Raw genomic sequence first — 12,103 nt, forward strand, 5'->3', positions numbered from 1 at the left:
AACAAAGTTGTAATCCGCGTCTCCAACATGTTTAATGACAATGCTGTGTTGAACTTTGTGGTATTTCACAAACAAATGTCCCTGGACAGTTTTGTTGTGCGACAGGGGTCCAGAAACTCAAACTGGTCCTAGTGCCAGTAAAAAACGAAGAGGGGAAGTAACCTCAGATAGTGCCAGTAAAAATTGAAGAGAAGGAACCCCAGATAGGTCTTAATACCTGAAGTCCTTCTGGTGGGAGATTCCCCTTCCAAACAATAGCCTCTCCTCCTCCCTCTTCCCTCCTCCATCTTCCATACAGTAACAATTGTTTTCCATAGAGGTAGGAGTGCTGTTAAATGTTCATTATTCATTTCATTAGTCATTTATATTTATTTTCTGTATGTAAAACTGCGTTCATTCCCTATAAAATGTATATTTTAAAAATATTTCCGGGGGCCTGGAACGCATTAATTGTATTTACATTATTCCTTGTGGGAATTACTGTTTTGGTTTTCGTATCTTTCGGATTTTGTGGGAGATTCCAGGAAGGATTTTGTACAAAAACCAAGGTTCCACTGTAATAGCAAAAACAGTAAAAATAGTAAAAATAATTATAGTAATAAAGTTTACCACTATGAGCTGGACCATGACTTTTCAGTATGGCTGCCCAAAGTCACACACTCGGCAGGGATATCACCACTAGTGATTGACACTAAGGTTTGCACCAAGACAAGGTTGAGTGTTCTGCTCTCTCTTGCTCAATCAAGGAAGGTAGTTGTGTAGGACAGCCCTTTTCACTGCAGCTCCCTAGGGCTGCATCAAGAGGGGTCTGTGCAATCCATTTGCTTGATTCTGATCCACTCCATGGATTGGTCCTACACTAGTAGCAGTGTTCGAACTTCTTGAAGTATGTTAATGTACAGTAATCCTTCTCCAGTGGCCTTTTCCAACTCTTGTTCATGCAGATCTCAGTGTGCCTAGAAGTGGAGCAGGAGGAGCGTGCAAGGGGTCATTCTTCTAGTTTACCTAAATTCTTATTTGCAATCAGTCATCAAAGTAGAGCAGCAGTCCACTCAACTGTCACAGTGACTTGGCTGAACCCCAAGCTTACTCTCTGGAAAGAGATTCATGGATGAGAAACTCCCTAGGGAGCAGAGTTCTGATGTGTCTCCTTCTTTGGCTGAAGAAGGAGCAGCTTATGCTCACAGAGATCTTTGAGGTCCAGGTGGACCCACACCTCCCAAACTCCTTTAGTCTATACCCTCTCTCATGGGTTTTTGGGCATTCTCACTGGTCTTCATCTTGCTACTTCCATATCTTTCATGTTTCTGATTGATTGGTCCTCTTATCTTCTTATCACTTGACCACCCCAATCTTATTTTTTCCAGCCTGGGCACCACCTTTCAACATTATCCAAGTCTAAGTTAAGCACAAGGACCAGTGAATATTTAACAAGTAGAACACATGGATGTTTGATTGCATTATTATTCACAACCCAAGACAATATTGGTGTTCCATTAATAAAAACAGCATGAAGAAATGCTAACTAATCAAATTCTGATAACTTGATATAAAACCTCTGAACCATTCCTATCATACAAGAGGTTTTTGAATAATTATAAAATGATTCCTTAATTTTGTTTTTGTTTTACACCACTTATGCAAGAATTAAAATTATATGACACATCAAAAGCAAATACAATTGGCTGTAATATATTTGTTCTAAATGTACAATATCTGCATTACAGAAAAAAAAATTCAGTACATAACTTGTGCAGCACATAAATGTGATGAAACATACACATTACATACTATCAATCTTTGGTCAACAGAATTAATAAATACACAGCACTACTAGTTATTTTGGCAACTGTAGATTGGACACCTTTGAGTTTCCTTATATACTAAATACCAGTGTTATGACTAGCTTGTTCTAAAATAATATTTTAAATTACCAATAAAGACCTTCAACAATGTTTAGATACTGGATTACAAGTACAACTTTTTTCCAGTACGTATTTCCATCTCTTTGATTTATTTCCAACTTAAAGAATTGTTGTGTCAATACCATGACCAAACAAGAATAAAACAAAAATGATAAAATTAGAATAATGAAATACTTGTTAAAAATGGACATATAAAATCCAGGAGAATTACAATCACATACTTTCTATTCAAATGAGTAGTAAAACTCAAACATAAAAGCAAAAATAGTAATTGACAGTATAAAAATATTTACTACAAAAAGAAAAAAAATTAGCGTTTCTTTGCAATCCAAACAACTATGCTTGTTTCCTTTATAACAAAGGGAAGAAAGTGAGACTTACAATGATTAAGCACCTACAATTTTTGCTCTACACAATACACAGTAGTTGTGACCACTATTTTAATGCATGGATGATGATTAGTCAGTTACTCAAAGTACAAATGATGGAGGGAACTACTGTATATATTACTATATACCATATTAAAACAATAGCTAATCAATTTCTGTACATCTTCAACGTGTACACCAATTTTGCTAAAGTTACCCTAAACAGAGCTCAGTGACAATATATCACTAAATGCTCAAAATCTACACTTACGTAATCTCAATTCAGCAGTACCATACTTTCCCAGATGGTTACTATCAAATGAAACCCTCAAGGTACTTCTAAGAAAAATAAGTACCTTATGCTGTTAGGTAACTATTTCTAGAAAAAGTAGTACCTTATGTTGGTAGATAATTTTCTTAAATACACTTGTCAGAATTTTTTATAAATCCAAATCCACGTTCCATCAACACCCCATTAGAAGGTAGTTGTTACATGTCCCTTTAGATCCTCAATTATATCAACCAATAACCTCACTTTTCGTGACTTTCAGTGCTCGTTAATTGTCCATCTTGCATTAGCCATCACTGATTTCAACCTTTTTCCAATTTAATACTTCCATTATCAAATTTTCTGCAAGTTGTAAAAGAGTACTCTTCATATAGCAAGTATTGTTCAGTATCTGGGATCATCATCATCATCTTGGGTCCCAGGTTTAGTCAGGATCAGCTATCTGTTTGTTTTGGGGGATTTTTGGCATCATCAGATTCTTGTCTGTAGCTGTTGAGATTTTAGGGTGGTCACACTCTTGACTGACAAGGACATGGCAAAATATTTCTTTTATTGGTTGCTGTGAATTTATTTAAGATGAAAAGCTAGTTTCTGTGTTATTTTGAAGATGAATATCTGTAGCTTGTATTGTTAAAAAATGGAAGATGACAAAAAGGGAGTCAAAATAATACAGTTGAGCAAAAATTTTGGTCAGTCATCAACAGAATCCCTGAGGTTGGGAATAGGATGATATCAGAGGAATCTCAAGAGGCTTAAGCTTACATGTCATGTTAAACTACTTAATAATAACAATGTTCCATATAAAACCAACTTCTTTTACCTGGCCTTACAGTCCTATCGCTTCAAGTTCTTTGCTTTCTTTAGGTAGACTATTTTGGGTATTAGGTCAATTGTGTTGCTACCCGGTAATTGTACCAAATTTGATATATAGTCTGATTAGAGTTCCTTGCAATTTGCAGCTTTTCAGCATGGGCTGTTGCATTCTGCTAGTACTGTGATTTTGCATTCAAAGAATTTGAAAAGTTAATGACCATGGTGGAAAACATCTTTGAAAAATACTGGATATCTGCATATTATGTCAGTGAGCTATTGTTACCATGAGGCTGAGCAACCAACAAACTAATATCACTTTACAAGTTGTTTACGTGGCCCTACATTCTTCCACTTGAATATTCTGCAAACAATTGGTAATGCTCAGATTTTGCGCTACATTGCTCATTGCTTTGGCACACATACATGGCAGCTGAAGCTAACAAAATTAGAAAAATTGTCTTTTCTCAGTGACATTTCAGACAATCAAATACAGGCAATATCCAGGTTACTTAGGGGTTCCATTCCGAAGAATAGCATAACCAGAGACATAATTGAAAATCGTAAAAGACCTCACTTTTAATCCTTTGGGTGTCTTGGAAACAACTTAACCTGCATTTTATTAAACTTTTCATAAAAACCCTCCAAATTGACACCATACTGCCATTATTGAGCTATATTAAAGTTCAGTCTTCCGTCAGACTGGCAACATAAAACATGCACTGTAACCTGGGAAATAATTTTTGATGAATATATTTTAATATAGTATTACCTTGGGACAACATAAGCAGAGTCCAACATAACCAGGGACTGCCTGCAGTGTGGACTTGGTGGACACTGAGATATGAAACAATGTTTTAGACACTTCAGTATGCCTTGAATAGGGGCCCATACTTAATCCCATCTTGTCATTCACACTAAGTCTCAAGTATGATGCATGTGTTCTTGATATTATATGATATTCTTTGCTGTAGTAAGGACACACCCTAATGCTTTAACATCCCTTGAGAAAGACCTCTACCTCCTCTGAAGTAGCTGTCACAGGCAGGTATGTCCACTACTACACACCTTTGTGATGTGCCACGAGAAGTTGTTCAACCATTGGTTATACTACGCTCAGAGAAAGATTTCAAGTAAAGACGCTAAAAGAGTTCTGTTGCTGGCTAGTCTGCTTCCCTTGCTACAGACTTTGGTCCATAGGTCGTCAACAAACATCTGTGTCATTAGTCACAGTGTAGAAGCAGAAATCCTCAGATAATTTCTCAGCCCAGTCCTTGCAATGTGCCCATTCTATAACTGCTGTGCCTACACCCAAGTCAGCCTGCTCTTCACCTGCTGTGCCCACTAATCAGAGCACTGGCCATCAAGCCCCCTTCTTATTCAACTTTTCAAAGTCCCTCTGACAGCACAAAACTTGAGCACTGGCCATCAAGCCCCCTTCTTATTAAACTATTCAAAAGTCCCCCTGACAGCACAAAGCGCTGACACTTTATTTCAAAAGATCTTTTATATCATTTACTATTCAATTCACTTGAAACTTTGATTCTTTTTAAAACAATGCCATTTCTTTAAATGAATACCCAACCAAAATAATAACAAAAATGCTGAGATATAAGTTCATTTCATAAAGCTAATGTTTAGCAAACAGGAAAAGTATTTTTGAATCCTAGCACTATTAAAGAGCATTTCTTCAGTCAATGGCCATACCACATTGAACATTTGTCTTTTACCTTTCATCCTCAACCTTTGGCCTCTTTCTACCAGACTGTCTAATTTCTTTCTTTTGCCATAGTACTTCATTTCTACCCCTCATTCAAAATCAATACCTTCAAACCAGCCATATCAGTCTAGAAGTATACTTGGTAGTCTTTTTTAACGTTAAAATGATAATACTGAACTACTATCATTACCATCCTAACTAACAACATGACTGCTGTTAATATGGCCGTTAAAATTCCACACAATCAGAATTAAAATTATACTTCAGGCACAAGCTTCACATGCCCAGACAGAGCTATTAGTAGCATAAAAAAATCTACTTAAGGCTTAGTTACACACACACACACTGTCAATAAGTAAACCTAGTATCCCAATTTTTACAGAGGCTACCAGCCCAACGACTTTCTCCCTTCCTCTTTATACAAACTGCTAAGTCTTTCTACTCCCAAATCCCTTAAATCCTTATCATTATCTGTAAAAATATTCTTTATATTAGCATTCCCAGCATTCATAACATTCCAAAGTGGATGTCTTTCAAACCAGGATACTTTTCAAGCATTCACTCTTCTTGCAATATTACTCATCCATAGCAAACCTAAATAAGGTAGCCAAAACAAATGAAGACCTGAGGTCTGCTCATACGAACATAACAATTGAAAGATTGTCTTTTATAATGCCAAGATCTCCAGGTGGAAATACAGGAAAAATCATTATGATCCTACAATGTAAAATAAGAAAGTTTCTTTATTCCATCAGCTATCACTGGAAACACTAGCCAAAATGAATCTGATGAAGGTTTTAAGAGACAAAAGGAAGGTGGAAATATTTTTCAGCTTTTAGTCTACTGATATGGGAGTAAAGAGTAGAACTTACGAGGTACTTTGTACTTCTACTTGATCCTTGAAGAACTCGTCTCGACAAGCTCTAAGTACTTGAGCTTACATTGTCAGAAGGGTGCTTCACTTCTTTGGTTTCACACTTTTGGTTCCAGATAATATGTTCCTGACTAGATCAACTCTTGAGCTCAAACATCATACAGCTACTTTACTTCGTCTTGGGTCTCACACTTTTACTTCCGGTATATGTGTTCCAGTCTAGACCATCATATGGGAGAGGAGATGATACAGTGGGAAAAAGCCAAGTCATATACCATCTTTCCCCAAGGCTTACCTACAAATATAAAAGAAATGTGTTAACTACAGGGTAATAGTAACACACACACACAGTGATACTTTAAACAAATTGATAATCTATGGTTAATGTCCTCTGAACCTATGAACACCAGTAGTATGTGTGTGTTATAAAGCCAAGTACCAAAAACAGCATGCACTATACAACTTAACAGGAGTGTTATTGAGAGATTCCATATTGTATTGATCATACCAAACCGTTCCAAAATCACGGATGCCTAATAGTTATATACAAATTTTAAGAGTAATTTGTATTTTTCCTAACATACAAACCTGAGGTCTTTACATAGGAATTACCTGCAGCGCAAGCTGGAGCAGGCTATTCTACACAACAAGGTTGTTTGGCAGTTGCACTACTGGTGGGAGAGGTGAGGGGTACCCTCACTCCTCCCTTTCCTGGGTCGCATAACCACTTGCCTTATAGCCCAGGTTAACGAATGAGAGGTGGCTAGAGGTGGGCAGGCACAGCTACGTCCGCTCTTGACAAAGGCCAAAAGGCAAGTGGTTATGCGACTCAGCAAAGGGAGGGGTAAGGGTACCCCTCACCCCTCCCACCGGTAGTGCAACTACTGAACAACCTTGTTGTGTAACATAGCCTGCTCCAGTTTGCACTGAAGGTAATTCCTATGTAAAGACCGATGGTTTGTATTCATGTAGGAATAATTTAATGTTCATATAAAAAGAAATGAACAAAACCAATGCTTAATTAAATTGGCAACTTCAACTCACCTTAATGTTATGATTTCTCCCAAGGTCATACTTTTGACCCTTTCGGTTATTATTCTCATGTGTTGTTGTGTTGGTTATTATCAGGCCTGTATAATAATAAATGAGTACCGACATGAAGAGAAATCCTATCACATTGATGGAGAAGAGGAAGGCATACAGAGTATTTAGTGAAGGCTCCCACAGAAGCCAAACACCAGGCAGCAAGAGGCGCACTAATGCCCAGAAGTTGAAGCCACCTGCAAAACAGATTTTGAATTAATGCTAGTAGTACAATAAAAGAAGTTAACATAATTACCAACTTTATTCATAAAGGCCAAATATGATATCTTTATAATGAAATATACCTACCAAGCAATTACAGTGCTGAAAGCTTCCTACCATGGCAGTCGAAAATTCAAATATTGGCAGTGGCGCTGCCATTGTTAGTGCAAGTGAATGGGACCCCCCCCACTTTCGGGAACACCTAGTACTGATGAGCAGATGACCAACAATTTGTTTAGCCATAATGTCCATCTGTGGGGAGGAGGAAGGGCTCTGATTATGTAATTTCTTGGTAAGTATATGTGAAACATTTTATTAATAAAAATATTTTCACATCAGTGACTTACCAAGCAATTACGTAGCAGATTCCAAATTGAAAGTAAGGAGGGCATATGTTTGTTTTTATGGTGTTTTTACATTGCATGGAACCAGTAGTTATTCAGCAACGGGACCAACAGCTTTACTGGACTTCAAAAAATTAAATCTTAATGACTTTTAAACATAAAAATGCTCACATTAGTAAAAATCTTGGTGTACCTTACTGGATGAGAGAACAAGTGCAGTTGAATACTCCATCTGGTCGGCGCTCTCTTCACCTGTGGGAGACGTGGCAGTAGTGGCCAGAGTCATCCCTACTTAAGTGGGGCTTTGTAACCAGGAAAGTTCACCGATGGTTAACAAAGTAAAACATACAACATTGCCCTTGCCCTGGGCAAAGATCAGAATAAAAACAACACCTTCACCTATACTAAAAAAAAAAAAAAAAAAAAAACACAACCCTAACCAAAAAATACGAAATGGTGGGTACTCCACCAGCTTCCCAAAAACTCGACATGCCTCAACACACGGCGAAGGGGTAGTAGAGGGATAGAAGGACCCCTATACTTCCTTTCCCAACACCATACCAGCCACGGATAATGGTCCTAATTTACTGCAGTTTTCAAAAACTGCTTCCACAATCCACGAATGCATGAGTCCGCAAATCTGGAGAACGCAAATATGGGGGGGGGGGGGGGGGGGGTGTTCCACTGTACACATCCAGTCCTGTCCAATCTAGCAGCATTGCATCTGTCTTCCAACTTGCAGATCTGGAACAGGGAAGCAGAAAATTAGAAGGCGATCGTTCCTGGAGGTGGCAAAGAGGTCTATAGCTGGTTTGCCCCACAGCCTCAGAGACCATGGCAAACCTTTGCATTTAGCATCCATTCTGTCATTAAAATGAGTGAATAGTTTTAATCTGTGCTCTTCCAACCACAGCAAAAGGTCTTCGGCCACTTCGCTGAGGGGAAGGAGTGAGGACCCCCTTGCTTGCGGACATACGACAGCGTAGTGTTTCCACACAGATTGCCACATATCTCACAGAGACTATCGGAGCGAAGGCCTGAAGTCCCAAGAAAATTGCCTCCAATTCCTTTACATTGATGTGGAACACCTTCTGATGATCTGAAAACAGTCCTGAAACTCTATGATCCCTCAGAAAAGCTTCCCAACCCAAGTCTGAAGCATTGCAGTATGTAGAACTCTAGGTCGGGGTTCAAAGGAACCATGGAAATTCCTTCTCATAGTTTCTTCTCCGATAGCCACCACTGAAGATCTTCATTTATTTCCTTCGTTAAAAGAAATATGATAAGAGTCCAGCTGTGTCTTCCCTCACAAATTAGCTCTGAGGAAGTATTGTAGTGGTCTCATATGCAGCCTTCCCAGTCACAAAAGACCCCACTAATACCAGGGTTCCTAGTAGACTCATCCACTTTAGTATGTAGCAACACATTGATTCCAATGAGATGGAGCCATTTTCCCAGAGGAGCATGGATCCAAGTGAAAACCACCTGGACAATTTAAAAATCATTGTAAGGCGAACAATGTCCAGTCTGGTAACCCGAGTGAGAAACAGCGGCAACTCACTCATACAAAGCATCCTAAGGAGTGAAGCAAGAAGATCTAAATTGTGGGAAAGATGGGAAAATGAGGCCTTTGTCCCCTAAAGGACTTAATCTCTGTATTAGCAAGATGTCATCTGCAGATTTTGTCATTATTATGGTGGGCACGAAATGCAGCAGTAATAAGAAGGCATGGAAAGGAGCTGCTAGGAGAGACATCTGGTATCATATGGGAAGAAAAGGAGAGTTGGTGGTGGGATGAAGACATTGAGAAAGTAGTAAAAGATAAGAAGGAGGCAAAGAAAAGATGGGAAGAGTCACAGTCAGTGGAAGACAGAAATAGGTACAGAGAGAAAAACAAGGTGGTGAAAAAGGTGGTAGCCCAAGCTAAAGCAAAGTCGTATGATGATGTGTATAATGAGCTGGGGACAAAGGAAGGATTAAAGAAGATGATCAAGCTATCAAAGGCTAGAAATAAGAGCACCAAAGATATAACACATATCAAACAAATAAAGGATCAAGAGGGTGTAGTGCTTAGAAAGGAGGAAGACATTGTGAAGAGATGGAAAGAATATTTCGAACAGTTGTTAAATGAAAATAATAGACTAATAAGAGAGGATGGGCAAGTGAACATTGGCATGGTAATGAGGTTTTCTAGGCAAGAGGTACCAAATGCACTGAAGAAGATGAAGAATGGAAGGCAACCGGACCAGACATGATCCCGGTGGAGGCATGGAAAGCATTAGGAGATGAAGGTGGATATACTGTACGATCTTATGATAAAGATCCTTGAACAGGAAAAGATACCAAAAGAGTGGCGTGGGAGTATATTGATCCCAATTTTTAAAGGGAAAGGCGATGTCCAAGAGTGTGGTAATTATAGGGGCATTAAATTGATGTCCCACACTTTGAAGATACTGGAAAGGATGATAGATGCTAGACTGAGAGAAGAAGTACAAATAGGTAAAGAGCAGATGGGATTTATGAAGGGAAGGGGAACAACAGATGGTATATTTTGTCTGAGGCAAATAATGGAGAAATTCGGGGAAAGACAAAGGGACCTACATATGGTATTCATTGACCTTGAAAAGGCTTATGACAGAGTCCCGAGACAAGAGGTATGGAGGAGCCTGAGGGAGAAGATGGTGCCAGAGAAGTATGTGCGATTGATACAAGAGATGTACCGGAATGTATTTACCAGAGTGATGGAGCAGTGTTGGGGAGACAGAAGGTTTGAGGTTGAGAGTAGGATTACATCAGGGGTCGGCTCTGAAGCCCATTCATCTTTAACATAGTGATGATGTTATAATAGAGGAAGTAAGGGAGACAGTACCATGGAACATATTGTATGCAGATGATATTGTTCTGTGTGCAGAGAGCAGGGAAGATCTGGAAGTGAAATTGGAAAGATGGAGACAAGTACTGGAGGACAGAGGAATGAGAATAAAGTAGATCCAAGACAGAATATATGTGTACCACCACTGAGGGGGATGATAGAGAAAGTATTCAGCTTGGTGGAGAGCAAATAAGGAGAGTTGATAAGTTTAAGTATTTGGGATCTTTTGTTAACGCTGGAGGAAGTATGGAAGAAGAAGTAAAACATCGGGTACAGGCAGGCTGGAACAACTGAAGAGCGGCCTCGGGAGTTTTGTGACAAAAGAGTGCCGCTTAGGTTAAAAGGAAAATTTCACAAGACGGTGGTAAGAACAGCAATGCTGTATGGTACGGAAACAGCAAGCATGAGAAAAGCAGAGCAGAAGAAGATGGATGTGGCAGAAATGAGAATGCTTAGGTGGATGTCTGGGGTAACAAGAGTGGATTGGATCAGAAATGACTACATAAGGGGGTCAACTAAGGTGGTGGAAGTATCAAAGAAAGTGCAGGAGGGGAGGCTGAGATGGTATGGACACCTGTTGAGGAGAGATGAGGACCCACGCTGGGAGACATACTATGGGGGTGGAGGTGCGGAAGAAGAAAAAGAGGGAGACCAAGAAAGAGATGGAAGGACTGTGTGAGAGGAGACTTACATGAGAAGGGAATTGATGAGGCAGAAGCGCAAGATAGAAATAGATGGAAACGGCTCATCCGAAACGGCGACCCCATATAAAAATGGGAACAAGCTGGGAAGAAGAAGAAGATATTTATTGCTGATATTTTATTTTTTCATTATTACTGTGATTACTATCAAGTTAGTTTTTTTGTTTTTCTACATTCAATTTTCGTTTTTAGCCATATGGACCTGACTACTGTAACCACCTAAGGTCTCTAGTTTAAATTTAAGTTATATAATCTTTGCAATAACTGTTATAACTCTTCAATACATTTTTTTTTCTCACCAATATTATTACTGTTATTACCAGTATTATGATTACTATCTTTTATGCTACCTCAGCTATTTTGTGGATAAGTGCCGATTACTCATTTTTCCTATCATGTTGACTCACATATCTAGATTGTGTATGTTACTGTGTATTTCGTATATTCATTGTATATGGCCCTGAGCCGAAATAAAGGATATTATTATTATTATTAGTTTTTTTTTTTTTTTTTTTTTTTTGTTGCTCTATCACAGTCCTACAATTCGACTGGGTTGTATTTATAGTGTGGGGTTCCGGGTTGCATCCTGCCTCCTTAGGAGTCCATCACTTTTATTACTATGTGTGCCGTTTCTAGGATCACACTCTCTGCATGAGTCCTGGAGCTACTTCAGCCTCTAGTTTTTCTAGATTCCTTTTCAGGTATCTTGGGATCGTGCCTAGTGTCCTATGATTATGGGTACGATTTCCACTGGCATATCCCATATCCTTCTTATTTCTATTTTCAGATCTTGATACTTATCCATTTTTTTTCCCTCTCTTTCTCTTCAACTCTGGTGTCCCATGGTATTGCGACATCAAATGAGTGATACTTTCTTCTGACTTTGTCAATCAAA

General features: G+C 38.8%; 1 protein-coding gene across 1 annotated transcript in view; it reads right to left on the bottom strand.

Annotated features, from left to right (window-relative positions):
* Nucleotides 1-2,022: 2,022 nt before the first annotated feature.
* Nucleotides 2,023-12,103, bottom strand: part of LOC135202998 (probable palmitoyltransferase ZDHHC24) — a gene marked incomplete in the record, with an annotated part of 25,222 nt that continues 15,141 nt past the window's right edge. Inside the window, 2 exon segments of the mRNA XM_064232544.1 lie at nucleotides 2,023-6,281; nucleotides 7,031-7,266. Of these exon segments, the coding sequence (XP_064088614.1) occupies nucleotides 6,156-6,281; nucleotides 7,031-7,266 (362 nt within the window).

This window comes from Macrobrachium nipponense, chromosome 33 (assembly GCF_015104395.2).
Source record: "Macrobrachium nipponense isolate FS-2020 chromosome 33, ASM1510439v2, whole genome shotgun sequence".
Lineage (NCBI taxonomy): Eukaryota > Metazoa > Arthropoda > Malacostraca > Decapoda > Palaemonidae > Macrobrachium > Macrobrachium nipponense.